Raw genomic sequence first — 26,812 nt, forward strand, 5'->3', positions numbered from 1 at the left:
TACTGATATGGCCACACTCATTGGTTAAGTGTTCGAGTATCTCCTTCACGTCGTTTTCCGGCGCCAGTGGTGCTAAACGATCCAACAGGATCTTCCCGGTGGCCTCGTCGATCACATCGATCTTGTCGAACAGGCAATGGATGTAACATTTGACCTCCCGTTCGTCGTGCAGCACTCCGTCCATGCATTGCTTCAGTTTGGCCTCCATTGCCCCAGACTCCGCCATGCAAATGTTGTGCAGGATCTTGGCTGGTCGTTTGTAATACTCGGGTATTTCCAAGTTGTCGCTGATCTGCGCGCTCTGTTGAGATAAAACAGTAATTATGTCATTTTCAGGGGCGTCTCGTGGACTTTTGCTACACCTGTTCTACCATGCTGATAAAAAAAAATTATCAAGCTGAGTGGTTTCGAATGAAAGTTGGGCATTTAATCTAATATTACAACCTTTTCTTGTACAACTTAACCAAATTTTAGAAGAAAAAAACAATTTAAATAGAAAAGATTTACAAAACAATAAATGACTTATTTTTCTTTTGTTACAAAAATGTTTTAAATTTAGATGCACTTAAAATTTTAGACTCGAAATCGTCTAAAATCTAACTTGGTAACAGTTGGGCAATAACTGGATATTGCTCAGAATAGAGATCTTTCATATCGGCTCATTCCACCATTCAGGGTACGCTGGTCCCATCGCCGCTAATATTTAAACTCTCACATATATTGTTGCTATGAAAGAAATGTTATTAACCATTATTAGTATAATAATTATAGTATATAATTATACAATTATTTTTTGATGCGACCCCAGATTGTGACGACCAATGAGTCACATTTAGAAGCTGAAAAGTGTTCCAGTTATTTAATTTTTCAAATTTAGTGAAAACTATACCTTTTTCTCTATGTTGATTGATTTTGAGTATTTGTAAAAAAGCATTATTTAAAGTCTCTTTTGAAAAAGCAAACATTAATTTACTATTGTTCTTGATGTATTGCATATTCATCACGAGAATAAAGAAAAACAAACTGTTTCTAATCATCGGCGCGAAAGCGTGCGCGGTGCGCCTTTCGGCAAAGCACAGCCCGACACTACGATCGAGTCTAACCGAAGGTGCGTCGCGTCGTTGATTGTTCTCGCAGCGCGTCGAACGGGTTTGACTCCTGCGCGCATAGCAGAACTTGCATCTAAACGTGCTTGCTTTGCATGAGATAGAGGATGATGTGAGGAAACGGAGAAAGCTGGCAACGCTCACGCTGGTTCTCCGCGCGCGGTGAACGAGTGAGCATACCAAGGAGGAAATTATTTCAAATCATTTGTCATGGCGCAAAACTTTAAATTTGACTTCTGTCTGGCAGTGCTGCTGTTGGTTCTTCATTATAGATCGCACGACTGGCAAAAGCTTTCTATGTGATGGGGTGTGGTTTTTCAGAGAAACACACATTTAGCTGCAATTTGACTGTACGCCAAGCATGTGGCGTTAACTTGATCTGCCTACGAAATATTTTGTTTCTTTAGATGTTAAAATCATTGTAAATTATTTATATATTATAATTATTTGCCAAGACATTAATTTCTTACTTCTGACCTAAAAATGGTTACCTGTTCCATGAACAGGTAGAAAATATGGACGAGTCGCCCCTGCATTTTCATGATTGTGTCACAATTTCGGCATTGAGGAATTCAAAAAAGAAATTGTTACAACGTATCCCCTGTACTGCACAGGCCACAGTATGAAAACTAATAATAATGATCAAATTTATTATTCCTCAAAATCGGCTGGAATTGTACCTCATTCAAGTATTTGTTGAAATTTGGGCTTTCAAAATAATCAAAAGTGCTTTAAACCTTCAATGCTACCGGAGAAAAGTTTTTTTTCTCTCTCATAACTACGTTACTCCTTACAGATCCAAGAAAGATTTCATCTGCGATAATCCAATACCACCCATATGCATATATTGGATTACTCACTAAAAGCATTTTAATAAGGTGTGCTCATCTGAGCTGTGCAATGCTACAGTTATTCATCGCGGTGGAAGAATTTTCCACCCAGTTCAGATCATTCAATTAGGCAACTCGATGGTGATGGTGAGGCGAATTGGCACCGTAGAGGTTGATAGCGGCAAATTTACTGCCGAAGCAAGCTCCAACTTTGGCGAATGACTGAAATTGGCCAATCGGCAAAAGTTTCGCGCTCCCAAAATATAACTGAGTTGTGGAAGTTTGTTCACGTAGCGGCTTCAGTGCAGTGGTATAGCTAAACTCTATCTATAGAGCAGATCGGATTTTGACTCCGTATTGCGAAGTTGGGTTAGGCAACGAGGGCAGATTTGCAGATTCTGTTTTTCGACGAAAACAAACTTTTAGAATCTTTAGAGTCTTTTTTTTAACTCGAAACACATTTGAAAAAAAAATCTACATGTGGAATTATGTTTCCAATTCATTAGAATTAATTTTGATTTCCTTAGTTATTAAGTTCAATGGATAGGAACAAAAGTAGGGGAATTGTGAGTAAAACCGACACTGCGGGTAAAACCGACACCACTTAAAATCTCTGATTTCAGGTGATTATCTGACAGAATTTTGACACACTTTGAATAAACTTTCGATTTATTTAATTTCAAGCCATTTTGCAACTGGCGGAGACGCGTAACAGTCGAAATAAACCAAAAATAGCATTGATAGCCATTGACGAGAAGAGTTATCTAAAATTTTGTTAGGGTACACCGGGGCAAGTTAAAACGTTTTTTTTCAAAGTTGAACTTTGAAGTGCTGTAAAAAAATCGCCCTTTGATAAATTTTGAATAAGGTTATGGTGTTTGCTAGTTCACACACTTAATTTTTTTACCGGAATCTCAGCAAAATGTTGAACTTTTACCGAGATTCGCACAGCCGTGCCCCAGCAAACATGTTTTTTGTCGAGATTTCTGTCAAAATTGCTGAGAATCGACGCACGGCTGTGCGGATTTTTTCCGAGCTGTAGAAATTAAAACTAAGTGTGCAGGCCAAAGATTATACATAAAAAATAAGCAACCTCACCAAACTATCATGTCGGGGCAAGTTGAAACACTGCGCTACTTACAGACATTAGCTAATTTTTCCGTATTTAAAACACAATATAATATGTACTTAGTGAGACTCAAGATGCACGAAGTTGTAAAGGTGACTAGATTCACATAATAGTACCATGTAAATTTTTAACGATTTTTATTTCTTTGAGAAATTAGGTTAAAATTGTCTCCTGTTTAAAACAAAACTGATAAAATGGAAGGCTTTGTTTTAAAAATTGGAAAATCCATAAATATTATGTCAAATTTTTGGAAAGATTGCATTTTTTCAATTCATTTGATTTTTTTGTATTTCTCCATGTTGAACAAGTTTGAAAAATCCAACGGCAAATACCTCAAGTCGGAGAAAACTGACATGGGACTCTTCTGCGAAATTTATCAGATTGATTACCTACTGGTGACCTCTCGGATTACTTTTCAAGATAGTTCATTATTTGGTTCACTTGAATTGTGCGCTTGATAATTTCGATTGTGGCTTCTTCATGAATTCAAATTAATTAATCAGCGTATATCTCATAAACTCCTCGATTGAAGAAAAAAGGGGCTGAGAAATTGAAAGGTGGAGTTAACGAAATGTTTACATGATCTTTATTTTGTTTTTTGAGAGCCAGTGCTCACTACGAGGAATACTGGCCGGGATACGAGCAACCCTAGAAAAGATCGGATAACCAACTCCGGTGGGAACTATGGTCGTATGCTGGGCGATTTGTAGTTAGCCTCCATTTAGCCTCCAAAAATAATGTGCTGTTGTAAGGTTCCTTGGAGGCTAACTACAAATTGTTGGAGGCTAAGGTTTTAGGGCCTTTTAATGAAAAACTAACAATTGGAAATTAATTATTTAATTATTTCCAATCGGGTAGCATATAAAAACTTTAAGTATACCTCTTGGAAAGCGTTAAATATACGAATTTAAATTTTACTGAATCAACTTGCATGCAAGTTTGGAGGCTAACTACTAAATTTTGGAGGCTGAGGTGCATGCATCAATCTGAAGTAAACGAATCTCACAGAGGGCTACAGGAGGTCCTCACGTATCGTTTGAGACCTTAGGAATGAGAATTCAACAGTGCTTTCTCAAATTTATCCCAAAATGACGGATTTTATAATTTTCTTCAATATTCCTGGAAGCGTCATACAAAACCTTGGAGGCTAAGGTTTGGGGACCAAACCAAGGTAAATCAATCTCACTGCGGGCTACAGGAGGTCCTTACGTATCGTTTGAGACCTTAGGAATGAGAATTCAACAGTGCTTTCTCAAATTTATCCCAAAATGACGGATTTTATCATTTTCTTCAATATTCCTGGAAGTGTCATACAAAACCTTGGAGGCTAAGGTTTGGGGACCAAACCAAGGTAAATCAATCTCACTGCGGGCTACAGGAGGTCCTTACGTATCGTTTGAGACCCTAGGAATGAGAATTCAACAGTGCTTTCTCAAATTTATCCCAAAATGACGGATTTTGTAATTTTCTTCAATATTCCTGGAAGCGTCATACAAAACCTTGGAGGCTAAGGTTTGGGGACCAAACCAAGGTAAATCAATCTCACTGCGGGCTACAGGAGGTCCTCACGTATCGTTTGAGACCTTAGGAATGAGAATTCAACAGTGCTTTCTCAAATTTATCCCAAAATGACGGATTTTGTAATTTTCTTCAATATTCCTGGAAGCGTCATACAAAACCTTGGAGGCTAAGGTTTGGGAACCAAACCAAGGTAAATCAATCTCACTGCGGACTACAGGAGGTCCTTACGTATCGTTTGAGACCTTAGGAATGAGAATTCAACAGTGCTTTCTCAAATTTATCCCAAAATGACGGACTTTGTAATTTTCATCAATATTCCTGGAAGCGTCATACAAAACCTTGGAGGCTAAGGTTTGGGGACCAAACCAAGGTAAATCAATCTCACTGCGGGCTACAGGAGGTCCTTACGTATCGTTTAAGACCTTAGGAATGAGAATTCAACAGTGCTTTCTCAAATTTATCCCAAAATGACGGACTTTGTAATTTTCTTCAATATTCCTGGAAGCGTCATACAAAACCTTGGAGGCTAAGGTTTGGGGACCAAACCAAGGTAAATCAATCTCACTGTGGTCTACAGAAGGTCCTTACGTATCGTTTGAGACCTTAGGAATGAGAATTCTACAGTGCTTTCTCGAATTTATCCCAAAATGACGGATTTTATAATTTTCTTCAATATTCCTGGAAGCGTCATACAAAACCTTGGAGGCTAAGGTTTGGGGACCAAACCAAGGTAAATCAATCTCACTGCGGGCTACAGGAGGTCCTTACGTATCGTTTGAGACCTTAAGAATGAGAATTCAACAGTGCTTTCTCAAATTTATCCCAAAATGACGGATTTTATAATTTTCTTCAATATTCCTGGAAGCGTCATACAAAACCTTGGAGGCTAAGGTTTGGGGACCAAACCAAGGTAAATCAATCTCACTGCGGGCTACAGGAGGTCCTTACGTATCGTTTGAGACCTTAAGAATGAGAATTCAACAGTGCTTTCTCAAATTTATCCCAAAATGACGGATTTTATAATTTTCTTCAATATTCCTGGAAGTGTCATACAAAACCTTGGAGGCTAAGGTTTGGGGACCAAACCAAGGTAAATCAATCTCACTGCAGGCTACAGGAGGTCCTTACGTATCGTTTGAGACCTTAGGAATGAGAATTCAACAGTGCTTTCTCAAATTTATCCCAAAATGACGGATTTTGTAATTTTCTTCAATATTCCTGGAAGCGTCATACAAAACCTTGGAGGCTAAGGTTTGGGGACCAAACCAAGGTAAATCAATCTCACTGCAGGCTACAGGAGGTCCTTACGTATCGTTTGAGACCTTAGGAATGAGAATTCAACAGTGCTTTCTCAAATTTATCCCAAAATGACGGATTTTGTAATTTTCTTCAATATTCCTGGAAGCGTCATACAAAACCTTGGAGGCTAAGGTTTGGGGACCAAACCAAGGTAAATCAATCTCACTGCGGTCTACAGAAGGTCCTTACGTATCGTTTGAGACCTTAGGAATGAGAATTCTACAGTGCTTTCTCAAATTTATCCCAAAATGACGGATTTTGTAATTTTCTTCAATATTCCTGGAAGCGTCATACAAAACCTTGGAGGCTAAGGTTTGGGGACCAAACCAAGGTAAATCAATCTCACTGCGGGCTACAGGAGGTCCTTACGTATCGTTTGAGACCTTAGGAATGAGAATTCAACAGTGCTTTCTCAAATTTATCCCAAAATGACGGATTTTATAATTTTCTTCAATATTCCTGGAAGCGTCATACAAAACCTTGGAGGCTAAGGTTTGGGGACCAAACCAAGGTAAATCAATCTCACTGCGGTCTACAGAAGGTCCTTACGTATCGTTTGACACCTTAGGAATGAGAATTCTACAGTGCTTTCTCGAATTTATCCCAAAATGACGGATTTTATAATTTTCTTCAATATTCCTGGAAGCGTCATACAAAACCTTGGAGGCTAAGGTTTGGGGACCAAACCAAGGTAAATCAATCTCACTGCAGGCTACAGGAGATCCTTACGTATCGTTTGAGACCTTAGGAATGAGAATTCTACAGTGCTTTCTCGAATTTATCCCAAAATGACGGATTTTATAATTTTCTTCAATATTGCTAGAAGCGTCATACAAAACCTTGGAGGCTAAGGTTTGGGGACCAAACCAAGGCAGATCAATCTCACTGCGGGCTACAGGAGGTCCTTACGTATCGTTTGAGATCCTAGGAATAAGAATTCAACAGTGCTTTCTCAAATTTATCCCAAAATGACGGATTTTATAATTTTCTTCAATATTCCTGGAAGTGTCATACAAAACCTTGGAGGCTAAGGTTTGGGGACCAAACCAAGGTAAATCAATCTCACTGCGGGCTACAGGAGGTCCTTACGTATCGTTTGAGACCTTAGGAATGAGAATTCAACAGTGCTTTCTCAAATTTATCCCAAAATGACGGATTTTGTAATTTTCTTCAATATTCCTGGAAGCGTCATACAAAACCTTGGAGGCTAAGGTTTGGGGACCAAACCAAGGTAAATCAATCTCACTGCAGGCTACAGGAGGTCCTTACGTATCGTTTGAGACCTTAGGAATGAGAATTCAACAGTGCTTTCTCAAATTTATCCCAAAATGACGGATTTTATAATTTTCTTCAATATTCCTGGAAGCGTCATACAAAATCTTGGAGGCTAAGGTTTGGGGACCAAACCAAGGTAAATCAATCTCACTGCGGGCTACAGGAGGTCCTTACGTATCGTTTGAGACCCTAGGAATGAGAATTCAACAGTGCTTTCTCAAATTTATCCCAAAATGACGGATTTTGTAATTTTCTTCAATATTCCTGGAAGCGTCATACAAAACTTTGGAGGCTAAGGTTTGGGGACCAAACCAAGGTAAATCAATCTCACTGTGGTCTACAGAAGGTCCATACGTATCGTTTGAGACCTTAGGAATGAGAATTCTACAGTGCTTTCTCGAATTTATCCCAAAATGACGGATTTTAAAATTTTCTTCAATATTCCTGGAAGCGTCATACAAAATCTTGGAGGCTAAGGTTTGGGGACCAAACCAAGGTAAATCAATCTCACTGCGGGCTACAGGAGGTCCTTACGTATCGTTTGAGACCTTAAGAATGAGAATTCAACAGTGCTTTCTCAAATTTATCCCAAAATGACGGATTTTATAATTTTCTTCAATATTGCTAGAAGCGTCATACAAAACCTTGGAGGCTAAGGTTTGGGGACCAAACCAAGGCAGATCAATCTCACTGCGGGCTACAGGAGGTCCTTACGTATCGTTTGAGACCCTAGGAATGAGAATTCAACAGTGCTTTCTCAAATTTATCCCAAAATGACGGATTTTATAATTTTCTTCAATATTGCTAGAAGCGTCATACAAAACCTTGGAGGCTAAGGTTTGGGGACCAAACCAAGGCAGATCAATCTCACTGCGGGCTACAGGAGGTCCTTACGTATCGTTTGAGACCCTAGGAATAAGAATTCAACAGTGCTTTCTCAAATTTATCCCAAAATGACGGATTTTATAATTTTCTTCAATATTGCTGGAAGCGTCATACAAAACCTTGGAGGCTAAGGTTTGGGGACCAAACCAAGGTAAATCAATCTCACTGCAGGCTACAGGAGGTCCTTACGTATCGTTTGAGACCCTAGGAATGAGAATTCAACAGTGCTTTCTCAAATTTATCCCAAAATGACGGATTTTATAATTTTCTTCAATATTGCTGGAAGCGTCATACAAAACCTTGGAGGCTAAGGTTTGGGGACCAAACCAAGGTAAATCAATCTCACTGCGGGCTACAGGAGGTCCTTACGTATCATTTGAGACCTTAAGAATGAGAACTCAACAGTGCTTTCTCGAATTTATCCCAAAACGACGGATTTTATAATTTTCTTCAATATTGCTAGAAACGTCATACAAAACCTTGGAGGCTAAGGTTTAGGGACCAAACCAAGGCAGATCAATCTCACTGCCGGCTACAGGAGGTCCTTACGTATCGTTTGAGACCCTAGGAATGAGAATTCAACAGTGCTTTCTCAAATTTATCCCAAAATGACGGATTTTATAATTTTCTTCAATATTCCTGGAAGTGTCATACAAAACCTTGGAGGCTAAGGTTTGGGGACCAAACCAAGGTAAATCAATCTCACTGCGGTCTACAGAAGGTCCTTACGTATCGTTTGAGACCCTAGGAATGAGAATTCAACAGTGCTTTCTCAAATTTATCCCAAAATGACGGATTTTGTAATTTTCTTCAATATTCCTGGAAGCGTCATACAAAACCTTGGAGGCTAAGGTTTGGGGACCAAACCAAGGTAAATCAATCTCACTGCGGGCTACAGGAGGTCCTTACGTATCGTTTAAGACCTTAGGAATGAGAATTCTACAGTGCTTTCTCGAATTTATCCCAAAATGACGGATTTTATAATTTTCTTCAATATTCCTGGAAGCGTCATACAAAACCTTGGAGGCTAAGGTTTGGGGACCAAACCAAGGTAAATCAGTCTCACTGCAGGCTACAGGAGGTCCTTACGTATCGTTTGAGACCTTAGGAATGAGAATTCTACAGTGCTTTCTCGAATTTATCCCAAAATGACGGATTTTATAATTTTCTTCAATATTCCTGGAAGCGTCATACAAAACCTTGGAGGCTAAGGTTTGGGGACCAAACCAAGGTAAATCAATCTCACTGCAGGCTACAGGAGGTCCTCACGTATCGTTTGAGACCTTAGGAATGAGAATTCAACAGTGCTTTCTCAAAATTATCCCAAAATGACTGATTAAATAATTTTCTTCAATATTCCTGGAAGCGTCATACAAAACCTTGGAGGCTAAGGTTTGGGGACCAAACCAAGGCAGATCAATCTCACTGCGGGCTACAGAAGGTCCTTACGTATCGTTTGAGACCTTAGGAATGAGAATTCAACAGTGCTGAAATCACTCCCACAAACAAAATTATTTTGCAGTTACTTTTCTGTTAAACATTTCCCGCTCTTCGAATTTATCTTTCCATGCTGCATAAGGGGGCACAAATGCGCTAGACTCTACATGACTACGATTATTTACATACATTCCTGCTCCAATCAGCTGCTGAATCTCGTGAAATTTCGTAACGAGTGCTTTTTAATAGCATTCCTACTAATGTTACATTCGAAATATAATGTGAAAATGTTTGTTACAAAGAATACAAAACTAAAACAAAGTTTATTTTTATTTTTCCCCAAATAATAACAATACTTCTTAATATTAGAAACGAACATTGGTGAACCGGTCTAGGGCCGAAAATCTCATTAATAAAGACAATAAAAAAGAAACGAACATAACCAGAATCTTCAATGTTTGGCACAATCGAAAATTTTGACTGCAGTTTGACAACCAAATCGATTATATTCGCACCACCCAGATATAGACAGGTTTAGCTACAATACACTATTAATGTTGCTGTATCTTGAAGTGTTCGAGACGTTTTTGTTGCAACTAGATTTCCACTTACTTTTATTTTATACATCCTACACAGCGACATTAGTGTTGGTTATTCTGGCCTTGGATAACTTAACAGATATTCTTGTTTATTTTAACATTATTTCTAACAATCAAGAGGATCCTGAGCGATTCCAAGCAACAGCATCAAAATTTAAGAAAAATTTTAATTCATGATTTTCTATTGAGTTGAAACTTTGCACAGTTTTTCAATTTCATCTAAATCGTCATTTTTCGATATCAAATCTTCATATTGAGTCACGACTAACTTTTCAAAAGGGTGTATGTGAAAATGGTTCAAAAATATTTAAAAAGCTGCACAGCAAAAACGGAATGTTCGATTGTTATGATTTTTTCAGCAAAGTAAGACAACTAAATGGTGATTCTTAAGAAAATGTGCACAGTAAAAAAAAATTTTTTCCTTTAAAATATCATTTTGTCACAAAAACTCAAATATCTCAAAACCCTATCTTTTTTCGAACGTAATTTTTTAGGGAAAACGGTCCATTATATAAGCTATCTACCATGAAAATTTGGTGATGGTAAACTAATAAACAAAAAGTTATGACATTTCAAACATTTCACAATTTTCACATATAGTAAACAAAAAAATTTCCGTGTATTTTTTTCAAGAATCGCAGTTTGATGCTGATTTTATTGTTAAGGGCCTTGCGTGAGTTAAACAAGTTGTTTGTATGATATTCCATATTTATGTATTCATCGATATTATGTATATTATATGTATAAATATTATATGTATAAATAAATAAAAATGAATTAATATTATCCTAAGTATTAAATTAAATGTGGCAGTTACACAATGTTGTTATAGAAACTCTAAGAGTTTTGGGTTTGAATTTTGGTATGGGTTATGATATCATGAAAACAGTTTATTAATACTTATTTTTATTTTTTTTTTTATTCAAATTTTTAAAATATCGAACACTTTTGAATTATTATCAGCACAGTTTGAGTATAGTTTTGCTTTAATTTTATTTTCCGACAATGGAATGAAACAGTGAAATTTATGGGTTCCTTGGATCGTTTTCGCGTTAATTGCTCGCTGAGCTCTGAAGCCTTTATTTCGTACTCTTCAGTAGTAGTAAAACAAAATGATAATTTGGTTAAATCCTTTTCTTTTCTACGATTTGCCCAATCAAAAAGTTCTTTCGCAGTTTTAATTGGATGCTCACGTTCTTTGGCTAAACTTGCTCTTGTGGCCATGCGCTTTATTGTTCCTCCAATAGCATCACAAGGACCTTTGCCATGTGATGTAGCAAAAAATGCCATTCTGCATCAATTCCGTACATTGATTTAAATTGACATAGGCTCGAAAAATTCTTACGATTTTTGTACTGCGACGCTGCTCCATCAGACATGAAATATATCTTTTTGACTTCTTTATGCTTATCAACGCGTAAAAAGTTAATCATTTTTCAATGAACAAGTTTACGGATACTGAATCGTGTCTTAAATCTTCGGAAATTATAATAAAACTTAAGTGTTCAATTTGCGTACTTCCATTAAAATAAATAACGAATGGATGAATTGTAGCTTGTTGTACGTTCCAGTGATGGGACTGCACTTCATCTTGCAATACAAAGCTGTAATTTTCAGAAAAATCACAAATGACTAAAAATTCACCATTTTGTAATGTATTTTTCGTATTTTTAAAAAAGCTGGATTGTTCTGTTTTAATGAAATCGTGAGGGATTAAACTTTCTAATTTCAAGCAAAATATGACACAAACTCATCTACAGGTTTTACAATAGTTTCTATGTCACACCTATCCGTGGTCACCCATTGCTCAAATGATAACTGATCAATATATTTTTCTTCAAACTCAGCGAATAAAGTATTTTCCAATGATGAAGAATCTGGACAATCCGAACAAGATCGTAGATAGCAATTTGATGTTGTATTTTCACACAAAAGACTACCAGTTAACATTTTAATATCCTTTGTTAAATTGATTCTTTTCAAACTATGTAAAATAAGATTAATATTCTCATGGGTTGTGCACACACACATTATGTGTTCCTGAATTGGAAAGAAGCTTACATTGCCTTGGCCGAAGGCTTGCAAATGAGGAAAAACCTATTTTAATATTATCGTGAATTTCCTTGAAGCGTGTGTACGCTTCTTTCAAAGTCGTCATCATTAATCGTTTTGGATTGCTTGACGCTTTCCATCTTTTTTACTGATACATAATCTTTTGACCAGGCATAGCTCGACTTACTTCATCATCTTCAAAATATTGAACTACTATTTCTTTTGTCTCATCTGTTAATGCAGTACTAGACCTAGTATTTTTGGTTGAAAGACAGTTATTCTTCAATTGTTTTGCCTCTTTTACTGTATTTCTATTGGTTTTGAACTCATCAATGGCATCCTGAATAGACCACGAACTTGGCAGCATCGACAAAATCAATAATTTTTCTTTCCTTGTCGTGGCTGCATTCGAGAACCTTTCCTTCATATTTATAATTACCTCATCGTAGTCTGTATTTTCCACATCATCAGGTCCCTAATTTGAAGAGGTTTCTTCGTACAGCTTCGTTTATTTCACGGTATTTTTCTCCGGGTAATAAACGTAGTCCATCTTACTCCATTTAATCAGGTCACTTTTATCCCAGCTATGCCCTCGTTAAAGCGTTCGATGTTGACCTTTTGGATACACTCATCTTCCGATTGATTTGTTGAAACAGATTTCGCTGGTGGTACGGTGGCAAGGCTCTCAGCACTTAATACTTCTGGTAATTCCTCAGTTGTTGTCGATACATCTGGCAATTCCTCAGTTGCTGTCGTTTTCGAACTTCCTGCGCTCTGCTCAACCGATGATATACAGATTGCTCTTTTGTCAACGTTTAGACGGCAGGACGTGCAAATGCGTAAATTTGTATTCAATGTGGACATTGGAGCATAACCAGTCGCTTTCAGTTTATCTATGGTGCTTTCGGTGAGATTTCGTAACTCTTTTGAACACTTTTTTCCATCAAACGGCCTACAACAGTTGAGAAAGCGGCTACTCATGTTGTTCGTAATATTTCAATAAACAAAATCACTTTTAAGTTTTTACTGACTAGTTTGGTGTCATTTGCTTGACTGAAGAAAAAAAATTACTATAAGATCTTTAACAACCTTAGTAGTAGTAATTTTTTTGCTTTTTCGTGAGCATTGTCATGGTATGTACCTATCATGCATTTGTTGTTGTTGAAGATACCCGTTTCCTCCCGATCATAAAGTCTAAGAGGTATATTTTTTGCAGGTAAACTATAGACGTACACGTGTATATAAATCTTTGATTTTGCAGCTTTTGTCTTAAAAATAACATTTCTGATATGTTTCTATCAACGTTATTATCAACAGGTTTCAACACTATTAAAAGAATTTTTCGCCAGTCACGTGCAATGAAAATTATGACACTATCAATACTTTTGATCACAACACTGGATCGTGTCTTAGTTTCTTATAGATGCTATGAATAATTAAATCAAAATATCATGAAAACAACTTGTTTAAATCACGTCCCTTAACAATAAAATCTGCATCAAACTGCAATTCTCGAAATAACTTACACAGAAAAATTTTTTTTTACTAAATGTGAAAATTGTGAAATGTTTGAAATGTCATAACTTTTTGTTTATTAGTTTACCATCACCAAATTTTTATGGTAGATAGCTAATATAATGGACCGTTTTCCCTAAAAAATTACGTTCGAAAAAGATAGGGTTTTGAGATATTTGAGTTTTGTGACAAAAATGATATTTTAAAGGCAAAAAAAATTTTTTTTACTGTGCACATTTTCTTAAGAATCACCATTTAGTTGTCTAACTTTGCTGAAAAAATCATAACAATCGAACATTCCGTTTTTTGCTGTGCAGCTTTTTAAATATTTTTGAACCATTTTCACATACACCCTTTTGAAAAGTTAGTCGTGACTCAATATGAAGATTTGATATCGAAAAATGAAGATTTAGATGAAATTGAAAAACTGTGCAGAGTTTCAAATATTTTCGAAATGGTCGCTCAGGATCGACTGACATGCCCCCGTGGAATGCCTCCTCTGTAAAATGATTGATAATACTTGCAAATTTCCGGTTCTAATCGTTGAATGTGTCCAGTGTTGTAAAATGTCATTTGGCTAGTTTTCTTTAAATATTTTAGAAGCCTAATTTATCTCTTTTTTTGTGAATCCATAACGCTTAAGTAATCATTATTTTCGAATGGAATCTCTCCAAATTGTCACATGTCATTTGCCATTTTGCCTCTCACGTCTCACGCTGTAGACACATTTAACCGTTATAAATTCGTCTCACTTCATGAATTGTGCTGTTGTGTTGTCTGTGTGGTACAATACGTGGACTACAATGTACAATCGGATGGACTAATTGATATAAACTCCAGAATAGTTTTGAGGACTTTAAACGCAAGACAGAGGCATGATTGATTTGTAATTCATACCCAGAGGGTCTCTGGACCTGTGTGGAATTGATGGGTTCACGTCGGTGTGATACAGAGCGTAGTTGACTTGGTAGACTTATTGTTTGGGTAATTGACTCGACTACTCCAATCAATTTAGTTGAGCTTGGATGAATGCTGAATGATTCTAATACATTGGTTTGTATATTTTGACGACGAATCTCCAGAGTCCGAATAGAATCCAATTACGTAGTTGATCTTGCAGCACGTACTCCTACATATTGAAGGTAGCTTGATGACTTTGAACTACATTGGAGGTAAATAAACTCCGCTAGTACACCTTGACGTTATTTCACAGCCTGTCATTTTGGGATAAATTTGAGAAAGCACTGTTGAATTCTCATTACGAAGGTCTTAAACGATACGTAAGGACCTCCTGTAGCCCGCAGTGAGATTGATTTACCTTGGTTTGGTCCCCAAACCTTAGCCTCCAATTTTTTTGTATGACGCTTCCAGGAATATTGAAGAAAATTACAAAATCCGTCATTTTGGGATAAATTTGAGAAAGCACTGTTGAATTCTCATTCTTAAGGTCTCAAACGAAACGTAAGAGCCTCCTGTAGACCGCAGTGAGATTGATTTACCTTGGTTTGGTCCCAAAACCTTAGCCTCCAAGGTTTTGTATGACGCTTCCAGGAATATTGAAGAAAATTATAAAATCCGTCATTTTGGGATAAATTTGAGAAAGCACTGTTGAATTCTCATTACGAAGGTCTTAAACGATACGTAAGGACCTCCTGTAGCCCGCAGTGAGATTGATTTACCTTGGTTTGGTCCCCAAACCTTAGCCTCCAATTTTTTTGTATGACGCTTCCAGGAATATTGAAGAAAATTACAAAATCCGTCATTTTGGGATAAATTTGAGAAAGCACTGTTGAATTCTCATTCTTACGGTCTCAAACGATACGTAAGAGCCTCCTGTAGACCGCAGTGAGATTGATTTACCTTGGTTTGGTCCCCAAACCTTAGCCTCCAAGGTTTTGTATGACGCTTCCAGGAATATTGAAGAAAATTATAAAATCCGTCGTTTTGGGATAAATTTGAGAAAGCACTGTTGAATTCTCATTACGAAAGTCTTAAACGATACGTAAGGACCTTCTGTAGCCCGCAGTGAGATTCATTTACTTTAGTTTGGTCCTCAAACCTTAGCCTCCAAGGTTTTGTATGACGCTTCCAGGAATATTGAAGAAAATTACAAAATCCGTCATTTTGGGATAAATTTGAGAAAGCACTGTTGAATTCTCATTCCTAAGGTCTCAAACGATACGTAAAAGCCTCCTGTAGACCGCAGTGAGATTGATTTACCTTGGTTTGGTCCCAAAACCTTAGCCTCCAAGGTTTTGTATGACACTTCCAGGAATATTGAAGAAAATTATAAAATCCGTCATTTTGGGATAAATCTGAGAAAGCACTGTTGAATTCTCATTACGAAAGTCTTAAACGATACGTAAGGACCTTCTGTAGCCCGCAGTGAGATTCATTGACTTTAGTTTGGTCCTCAAACCTTAGCCTCCAAGGTTTTGTATGACGCTTCCAGGAATATTGAAGAAAATTACAAAATCCGTCATTTTGGGATAAATTTGAAAAAGCACTGTTGAATTCTCATTCCTAAGGTCTCAAACGATACGTAAGAGCCTCCTGTAGACCGCAGTGAGATTGATTTACCTTGGTTTGGTCCCAAAACCTTAGCCTGCAAGGTTTTGTATGACACTTCCAGGAATATTGAAGAAAATTATAAAATCCGTCATTTTGGGATAAATTTGAGAAAGCACTGTTGAATTCTCATTCCTAGGAACTCAAACGATACGTAAGGACCTCCTGTAGCCTGCAGTGAGATTGATTTACCTTGGTTTGGTCCCCAAACCTTAGCCTCCAAGGTTTTGTATGACGCTTCCAGGAATATTGAAGAAAATTACAAAATCCGTCATTTTGGGATAAATTTGAGAAAGCACTGTTGAATTCTCATTCCTAAGGTCTTAAACGATACGTAAGGACCTCCTGTAGCCCGCAGTGAGATTGATTTACCTTGGTTTGGTCCCAAAACCTTAGCCTCCAAGGTTTTGTATGACACTTCCAGGAATATTGAAGAAAATTATAAAATCCGTCATTTTGGGATAAATTCGAGAAAGCACTGTTGAATTCTCATTCCTAGGAACTCAAACGATACGTAAGGACCTCCTGTAGCCTGCAGTGAGATTGATTTACCTTGGTTTGGTCCCCAAACCTTAGCCTCCAAGGTTTTGTATGACGCTTCCAGGAATATTGAAGAAAATTACAAAATCCGTCATTTTGGGATAAATTTGAGAAAGCACTGTTGAATTCTCATTCCTAAGGTCTTAAACGATACGTAAGGACCTCCTGTAGCCCGCAGTGAGATTGATTTACCTTGGTTTGGTCCCAAAACCATAGCCTCCAAGGTTTTGTATGACGCTTCCAGGAATATTGAAGAAAATTATTAAATCCGTCATTTTGGGATAAATTCGAGAAAGCACTGTAGAATTCTCATTCCTAAGGTGTCAAACGATACGTAAGGACCTCCTGTAGCCCGCAGTGAGATTGATTTACCTTGGTTTGGTCCCCAAACCTTAGCCTCCAAGGTTTTGTATGACACTTCCAGGAATATTGAAGAAAATTATAAAATCCGTCATTTTGGGATAAATTTGAGAAAGCACTGTTGAATTCTCATTCCTAAGGTCTTAAACGATACGTAAGGACCTCCTGTAGCCCGCAGTGAGATTGATTTACCTTGGTTTGGTCCCAAAACCTTAGCCTCCAAGGTTTTGTATGACACTTCCAGGAATATTGAAGAAAATTATAAAATCCGTCATTTTGGGATAAATTTGAGAAAGCACTGTTGAATTCTCATTCCTAAGAACTCAAACGATACGTAAGGACCTCCTGTAGCCTGCAGTGAGATTGATTTACCTTGGTTTGGTCCCCAAACCTTAGCCTCCAAGGTTTTGTATGACGCTTCCAGGAATATTGAAGAAAATTACAAAATCCGTCATTTTGGGATAAATTTGAGAAAGCACTGTTGAATTCTCATTCCTAAGGTCTTAAACGATACGTAAGGACCTCCTGTAGCCCGCAGTGAGATTGATTTACCTTGATTTGGTCCCTAAACCTTAGCCTCCAAGGTTTTGTATGACACTTCCAGGAATATTGAAGAAAATTATAAAATCCGTCATTTTGGGATAAATTCGAGAAAGCACTGTTGAATTCTCATTCCTAAGGTCTTAAACGATACGTAAGGACCTCCTGTAGCCCGCAGTGAGATTGATTTACCTTGGTTTGGTCCCCAAACCTTAGCCTCCAAGGTTTTGTATGATACTTCCAGGAATATTGAAGAAAATTATAAAATCCGTCATTTTGGGATAAATTTGAGAAAGCACTGTTGAATTCTCATTCCTAAGGTCTTAAACGATACGTAAGGACCTCCTGTAGCCCGCAGTGAGATTGATTTACCTTGATTTGGTCCCAAAACCTTAGCCTCCAAGGTTTTGTATGACACTTCCAGGAATATTGAAGAAAATTATAAAATCCGTCATTTTGGGATAAATTCGAGAAAGCACTGTTGAATTCTCATTCCTAAGGTCTCAAACGATACGTAAGGACCTCCTGTAGCCTGCAGTGAGATTGATTTACCTTGGTTTGGTCCCCAAACCTTAGCCTCCAAGGTTTTGTATGACACTTCCAGGAATATTGAAGAAAATTATAAAATCCGTCATTTTGGGATAAATTTGAGAAAGCACTGTTGAATTCTCATTCCTAGGGTCTCAAACGATACGTAAGGACCTTCTGTAGACCGCAGTGAGATTGATTTACCTTGGTTTGGTCCCCAAACCTTAGCCTCCAAGGTTTTGTATGACACTTCCAGGAATATTGAAGAAAATTATAAAATCCGTCATTTTGGGATAAATTTGAGAAAGCACTGTTGAATTCTCATTCCTAAGGTCTCAAACGATACGTAAGGACCTTCTGTAGACCGCAGTGAGATTGATTTACCTTGGTTTGGTCCCCAAACCTTAGCCTCCAAGGTTTTGTATGACGCTTCCAGGAATATTGAAGAAAATTAAAAAATCCGTCATTTTGGGATAAATTCGAGAAAGCATTGTTGAATTCTCATTTCTAAGGTCTCAAACGATACGTAAGGACTTTCTGTAGACCGCAGTGAGATTGATTTACCTCGGTTTGGTCCCCAAACCTTAGCCTCCAAGGTTTTGTATGACGCTTCAAGGAATATTGAAGAAAATTACAAAGTCCGTCATTTTGGGATAAATTTGAGAAAGCATTGTTGAATTCTCATTTCTAAGGTCTCAAACGATACGTAAGGACTTTCTGTAGACCGCAGTGAGATTGATTTACCTTGGTTTGGTCCCCAAACCTTAGCCTCCAAGGTTTTGTATGACACTTCCAGGAATATTGAAGAAAATTATAAAATCCGTCATTTTGGGATAAATTTGAGAAAGCACTGTAGAATTCTCATTCCTAAGGTCTCAAACGATACGTAAGGACCTCCTGTAGCCCGCAGTGAGATTGATCTGCCTTGATTTGGTCCCCAAACCTTAGCCTCCAAGGTTTTGTATGACGCTTCTAGCAATATTGAAGAAAATTATAAAATCCGTCATTTTGGGATAAATTTGAGAAAGCACTGTTGAATTCTCATTACGAAGGTCTCAAACGATACGTAAGGACCTTCTGTAGACCGCAGTGAGATTGATTTACCTTGGTTTGGTCCCCAAACCTTAGCCTCCAAGGTTTTGTATGACGCTTCCAGGAATATTGAAGAAAATTATAAAATCCGTCATTTTGGGATAAATTTGAGAAAGCACTGTTGAATGCTCATTCCTAAGGTCTCAAACGATACGTAAGGACCTCCTGTAGTCTGCAGTGAGATTGATTTACCTTGGTTTGGTCCCCAAACCTTAGCCTCCAAGGTTGTGTATGACGCTTCCAGGAATATTGAAGAAAATTACAAAATCCGTCATTTTGGGATAAATTTGAGAAAGCACTGTTGAATTCTCATTCCTAGGGTCTCAAACGATACGTAAGGACCTTCTGTAGACCGCAGTGAGATTGATTTACCTTGGTTTGGTCCCAAACCTTAGCCTCCAAGGTTTTGTATGACACTTCCAGGAATATTGAAGAAAATTATAAAATCCGTCATTTTGCGATAAATTTGAGAAAGCACTGTTGAATTCTCATTCCCAAGGTCTTAAACGATACGTAAGGACATCCTGTAGCCCGCAGTGAGATTGATTTACCTTGGTTTGGTCCCCAAACCTTAGCCTCCAAGGTTTTGTATGACGCTTCCAGCAATATTGAAGAAAATTATAAAATCCGTCATTTTGGGATAAATTTGAGAAAGCACAGTTGAATGCTCATTCCTAAGGTCTCAAACGATACGTAAGGACTTTCTGTAGACCGCAGTGAGATTGATTTACCTTGGTTTGGTCCCCAAACCTTAGCCTCCAAGGTTTTGTATGACGCTTCCAGGAATATTGAAGAAAATTAAAAATCCGTCATTTTGGGATAAATTTGAGAAAGCATTGTTGAATTCTCATTTCTAAGGTCTCAAACGATACGTAAGGACTTTCTGTAGACCGCAGTGAGATTGATTTACCTCGGTTTGGTCCCCAAACCTTAGCCTCCAAGGTTTTGTATGACGCTTCCAGGAATATTGAAGAAAATTACAAAGTCCGTCATTGTGGGATAAATTTGCGAAAGCGGAGTTGAATTATCATTTCTAAGGTCTCAAACGATACGTAAGGACTTTCTGTAGACCGCAGTGAGATTGATTTACCTCGGTTTGGTCCCCAAACCTTAGCCTCCAAGGTTTTGTATGACACTTCCAGGAATATTGAAGAAAATTATAAAATCCGTTATTTTGGGATAAATTTGAGAAAGCACTGTTGAATTCTCATTCCTGGGGTCTCAAACGATACGTAAGGACCTCCTGTAGCCCGCAGTGAGATTGATCTGCCTTGGTTTGGTCCCCAAACTTTAGCCTCCAAGGTTTTGTATGACGCTTCCAGGAATATTGAAGAAAATTATAAAATCCGTCATTTTGGGATAAATTTGAGAAAGCACTGTTGAATTCTCATTACGAAGGTCTTAAATGATACGTAAGGACCTCCTGTAGCCCGCAGTGAGATTGATTTACCTTGGTTTGGTCCCCAAACCTTAGCCTCCAAGGTTTTGTATGACGCTTCCAGGAATATTGAAGAAAATTATAAAATCCGTCATTTTGGGATAAATTTGAGAAAGCACTGTTGAATTCTCATTCCTAAGGTCTTAAACGATACGTAAGGACCTCCTGTAGCCCGCAGTGAGATTGATTTACCTTGGTTTGGTCCCCAAACCTTAGCCTCCAAGGTTTTGTATGACGCTTCTAGCAATATTGAAGAAAATTATAAAATCCGTCATTTTGGGATAAATTTGAGAAAGCACTGTTGAATTCTCATTCCTAAGGTCTTAAACGATACGTAAGGACCTCCTGTAGCCCGCAGTGAGATTGATTTACCTTGGTTTGGTCCCCAAACCTTAGCCTCCAAGGTTTTGTATGACGCTTCTAGGAATATTGAAGAAAATTATAAAATCCGTCATTTTGGGATAAATTTGAGAAAGCACTGTTGAATTCTCATTCCTAAGGTCTTAAACGATACGTAAGGACCTCCTGTAGCCCGCAGTGAGATTGATTTACCTTGGTTTGGTCCCCAAACCTTAGCCTCCAAGGTTTTGTATGACTCTTCTAGCAATATTGAAGAAAATGATAAAATCCGTCATTTTGGGATAAATTTGAGAAAGCACTGTTGAATTCTCATTCCTAAGGTCTTAAACGATACGTAAGGACCTCCTGTAGCCCGCAGTGAGATTGATTTACCTTGGTTTGGTCCCCAAACCTTAGCCTCCAAGGTTTTGTATGACGCTTCTAGCAATATTGAAGAAAATTATAAAATCCGTCATTTTGGGATAAATTTGAGAAAGCACTGTTGAATTCTCATTCCTAAGGTCTTAAACGATACGTAAGGGCCTCCTGTAGCCCGCAGTGAGATTGATTTACCTTGGTTTGGTCCCCAAACCTTAGCCTCCAAGGTTTTGTATGACGCTTCTAGCAATATTGAAGAAAATTATAAAATCCGTCATTTTGGGATAAATTTGAGAAAGCATTGTTGAATTCTCATTTCTAAGGTCTCAAACGATACGTAAGGACTTTCTGTAGACCGCAGTGAGATTGATTTACCTCGGTTTGGTCCCCAAACCTTAGCCTCCAAGGTTTTGTATGACGCTTCAAGGAATATTGAAGAAAATTACAAAGTCCGTCATTTTGGGATAAATTTGAGAAAGCATTGTTGAATTCTCATTTCTAAGGTCTCAAACGATACGTAAGGACTTTCTGTAGACCGCAGTGAGATTGATTTACCTCGATTTGGTCCCCAAACCTTAGCCTCCAAGGTTTTGTATGACACTTCCAGGAATATTGAAGAAAATTATAAAATCCGTTATTTTGGGATAAATTTGAGAAAGCACTGTTGAATTCTCATTCCTGGGGTCTCAAACGATACGTAAGGACCTCCTGTAGCCCGCAGTGAGATTGATCTGCCTTGGTTTGGTCCCCAAACTTTAGCCTCCAAGGTTTTGTATGACGCTTCTAGCAATATTGAAGAAAATTATAAAATCCGTCATTTTGGGATAAATTTGAGAAAGCACTGTTGAATTCTCATTACGAAGGTCTTAAACGATACGTAAGGACCTCCTGTAGCCCGCAGTGAGATTGATTTACCTTGGTTTGGTCCCCAAACCTTAGCCTCCAAGGTTTTGTATGACGCTTCCAGGAATATTGAAGAAAATTATAAAATCCGTCATTTTGGGATAAATTTGAGAAAGCACTGTTGAATTCTCATTCCTAAGGTCTTAAACGATACGTAAGGACCTCCTGTAGCCCGCAGTGAGATTGATTTACCTTGGTTTGGTCCCCAAACCTTAGCCTCCAAGGTTTTGTATGACACTTCCAGGAATATTGAAGAAAATTATAAAATCCGTCATTTTGGGATAAATTTGAGAAAGCACTGTTGAATTCTCATTCCTAAGGTCTTAAACGATACGTAAGGGCCTCCTGTAGCCCGCAGTGAGATTGATTTACCTTGGTTTGGTCCCCAAACCTTAGCCTCCAAGGTTTTGTATGACGCTTCAAGGAATATTGAAGAAAATTATAAAATCCGTCATTTTGGGATAAATTTGAGAAAGCACTGTTGAATTCTCATTCCTAAGGTCTTAAACGATACGTAAGGACCTCCTGTAGCCCGCAGTGAGATTGATTTACCTTGGTTTGGTCCCCAAACCTTAGCCTCCAAGGTTTTGTATGACTCTTCTAGCAATATTGAAGAAAATGATAAAATCCGTCATTTTGGGATAAATTTGAGAAAGCACTGTTGAATTCTCATTCCTAAGGTCTTAAACGATACGTAAGGACCTCCTGTAGCCCGCAGTGAGATTGATTTACCTTGGTTTGGTCCCCAAACCTTAGCCTCCAAGGTTTTGTATGACTCTTCTAGCAATATTGAAGAAAATTATAAAATCCGTCATTTTGGGATAAATTTGAGAAAGCACTGTTGAATTCTCATTCCTAAGGTCTTAAACGATACGTAAGGGCCTCCTGTAGCCCGCAGTGAGATTGATTTACCTTGGTTTGGTCCCCAAACCTTAGCCTCCAAGGTTTTGTATGACGCTTCTAGCAATATTGAAGAAAATTATAAAATCCGTCATTTTGGGATAAATTTGAGAAAGCATTGTTGAATTCTCATTTCTAAGGTCTCAAACGATACGTAAGGACTTTCTGTAGACCGCAGTGAGATTGATTTACCTCGGTTTGGTCCCCAAACCTTAGCCTCCAAGGTTTTGTATGACGCTTCAAGGAATATTGAAGAAAATTACAAAGTCCGTCATTTTGGGATAAATTTGAGAAAGCATTGTTGAATTCTCATTTCTAAGGTCTCAAACGATACGTAAGGACTTTCTGTAGACCGCAGTGAGATTGATTTACCTCGATTTGGTCCCCAAACCTTAGCCTCCAAGGTTTTGTATGACACTTCCAGGAATATTGAAGAAAATTATAAAATCCGTTATTTTGGGATAAATTTGAGAAAGCACTGTTGAATTCTCATTCCTGGGGTCTCAAACGATACGTAAGGACCTCCTGTAGCCCGCAGTGAGATTGATCTGCCTTGGTTTGGTCCCCAAACTTTAGCCTCCAAGGTTTTGTATGACGCTTCTAGCAATATTGAAGAAAATTATAAAATCCGTCATTTTGGGATAAATTTGAGAAAGCACTGTTGAATTCTCATTACGAAGGTCTTAAACGATACGTAAGGACCTCCTGTAGCCCGCAGTGAGATTGATTTACCTTGGTTTGGTCCCCAAACCTTAGCCTCCAAGGTTTTGTATGACGCTTCCAGGAATATTGAAGAAAATTATAAAATCCGTCATTTTGGGATAAATTTGAGAAAGCACTGTTGAATTCTCATTCCTAAGGTCTTAAACGATACGTAAGGACCTCCTGTAGCCCGCAGTGAGATTGATTTACCTTGGTTTGGTCCCCAAACCTTAGCCTCCAAGGTTTTGTATGACGCTTCAAGGAATATTGAAGAAAATTATAAAATCCGTCATTTTGGGGTAAATTTGAGAAAGCACTGTTGAATTCTCATTCCTAAGGTCTTAAGCGATACGTAAGGGCCTCCTGTAGCCCGCAGTGAGCTTGATTTACCTTGGTTTGGTCCCCAAACCTTAGCCTCCAAGGTTTTGTATGACGCTTCCAGGAATATTGAAGAAAATTATAAAATCCGTCATTTTGGGATAAATTCGAGAAAGCACTGTAGAACTCTCATTCCTAAGGTCTCAAACGATACGTAAGGACCTTCTGTAGCCTGCAGTCAGATTGATTTACCTTGGTTTGGTCCCCAAACCTTAGCCTCCAAAGTTTTGTATGACACTTCCAGGAATATTGAAGAAAATTATAAAATCCGTCATTTTGGGATAAATTCGAGAAAGCACTGTTGAATTCTCATTCTTAAGGTCTCAAACGATACGTAAGGACCTTCTGTAGACCACAGTGAGATTGATTTACCTTGGTTTGGTCCCCAAACCTTAGCCTCCAAGGTTTTGTATGACACTTCCAGGAATATTGAAGAAAATTATAAAATCCGTCATTTTGGGATAAATTTGAGAAAGCACTGTTGAATTCTCATTCCTAGGGTCTCAAACGATACGTAAGGACCTCCTGTAGCCCGCAGTGAGATTGATCTGCCTTGGTTTGGTCCCCAAACCTTAGCCTCCAAGGTTTTGTATGACGCTTCTAGCAATATTGAAGAAAATTATAAAATCCGTCATTTTGGGATAAATTTGAGAAAGCACTGTTGAATTCTCATTCCTAAGGTCTCAAACGATACGTAAGGACCTCCTGTAGCCTGCAGTGAGATTGATTTACCTTGGTTTGGTCCCCAAACCTTAGCCTCCAAGGTTTTGTATGACACTTCCAGGAATATTGAAGAAAATTATAAATCCGTCATTTTGGGATAAATTTGAGAAAGCACTGTTGAATTCTCATTCTTAAGGTCTCAAACGATACGTAAGGACCTCCTGTAGACCGCAGTGAGATTGATTTACCTTGGTTTGGTCCCCAAACCTTAGCCTCCAAGGTTTTGTATGACACTTCCAGGAATATTGAAGAAAATTATAAAATCCGTCATTTTGGGATAAATTTGAGAAAGCACTGTTGAATTCTCATTCCTAAGGTCTCAAACGATACGTAAGGACCTCCTGTAGCCTGCAGTGAGATTGATTTACCTTGGTTTGGTCCCCAAACCTTAGCCTCCAAGGTTTTGTATGACACTTCCAGGAATATTGAAGAAAATTATAAAATCCGTCATTTTGGGATAAATTTGAGAAAGCACTGTTGAATTCTCATTCCTAAGGTCTCAAACGATACGTGAGGACCTCCTGTAGCCCTCTGTGAGATTCGTTTACTTCAGATTGATGCATGCACCTCAGCCTCCAAAATTTAGTAGTTAGCCTCCAAACTTGCATGCAAGTTGATTCAGTAAAATTTAAATTCGTATATTTAACGCTTTCCAAGAGGTATACTTAAAGTTTTTATATGCTACCCGATTGGAAATAATTAAATAATTAATTTCCAATTGTTAGTTTTTCATTAAAAGGCCCTAAAACCTTAGCCTCCAACAATTTGTAGTTAGCCTCCAAGGAACCTTACAACAGCACATTATTTTTGGAGGCTAAATGGAGGCTAACTACAAATCGCCCGTATGCTGACCTCTCCGGAGGTGAAAATCTTACTGAGCGTCTGTTCCCTATGTCAGGATCGGCTCACAACAGCGTCTGTTCTCCATGTAAGGGTGTCAGCGAGGGACTCTAAGTGAAACTGTGCACCATGCTCCACCGGGAATAAGTAGGAATGGTCCTCCGGAAATTTAGGTGGTTTGGTGTCAGGCCCTGCAAGCCAGCCAATAAAAAAACTCACGCAACGAACAATCAACAAGAGAGTATGGACCGGAACGATCGGCGAAGACCACTGCGACGAAAAGGGACTGGCGATTGGAAACTCGGTTCGTGGAACTGCAAATCTATCAACTTCATTGGGAGCACACGCATACTCGCCGATGTGCTCAAGGACCGTGGATTCGGCATCGTACCATCTACCAGAGCTGCGGCAGCACACACGAGCTGGGAACAGCTTTCATAGTGATGGGCGATATGAAAAGGCGCGTACCGACCAATGAAAGAATGTGTGGTTTGAGGATCAAAGGCCAGTTCTTCAAATTCAGCATAATCAACGTCCATAGCCCACACCCGAAAGCACTGATGATGATAAGGACGCAATCTACGCGCAGTTGGGACGTGAGTACGACAGCTGCCCAAGCCACGATGTCAAAATCATCATAGGAGATTTGAACGCTCAGGTTGGCCAAGAGGAGGAGTTTAGACCGACTATTGGGAAGTTCAGCGCACATCGGCCGACGAACCAAAACGGCCTACGACTAATTGATTTCGCCGCCTCCAAGAATATGGCCCGTCGCAGCACCTACAGGGGATGTCCAAAATAAATGGGATAGGCAAATTTTGGGCATAATTAGATGTTTTGTAACTAAGTCAATTATTATCCGATTTGGATAATTCAGGGATGCCTGAACTAGAAATTTAATGTAGTTTCACCGTATGTTAATGGAACCGATCATG

At 38.4% G+C, this 26,812-nt stretch overlaps 2 protein-coding genes across 2 annotated transcripts in view; one reads left to right on the forward strand and one right to left on the reverse strand.

The window, feature by feature from the left end:
- LOC134227974 (RNA polymerase II-associated protein 1) overlaps positions 1 to 26,812 on the forward strand; it is a 121,818-nt gene that overhangs the window by 46,246 nt on the left and 48,760 nt on the right. The gene's annotated exons all lie outside the window — the stretch shown is intronic.
- LOC134220277 (general odorant-binding protein 69a) overlaps positions 1 to 26,812 on the reverse strand; it is a 45,777-nt gene that overhangs the window by 404 nt on the left and 18,561 nt on the right. Inside the window, exon 2 of the mRNA XM_062699289.1 lies at positions 4 to 301. Coding sequence (XP_062555273.1) covers positions 4 to 301 — 298 coding nt within the window. The remainder of the gene's footprint in view (positions 1 to 3; positions 302 to 26,812) is intronic.

The sequence above is a fragment of the Armigeres subalbatus genome, chromosome 3, assembly GCF_024139115.2.
Source record: "Armigeres subalbatus isolate Guangzhou_Male chromosome 3, GZ_Asu_2, whole genome shotgun sequence".
Taxonomy (NCBI): domain Eukaryota; kingdom Metazoa; phylum Arthropoda; class Insecta; order Diptera; family Culicidae; genus Armigeres; species Armigeres subalbatus.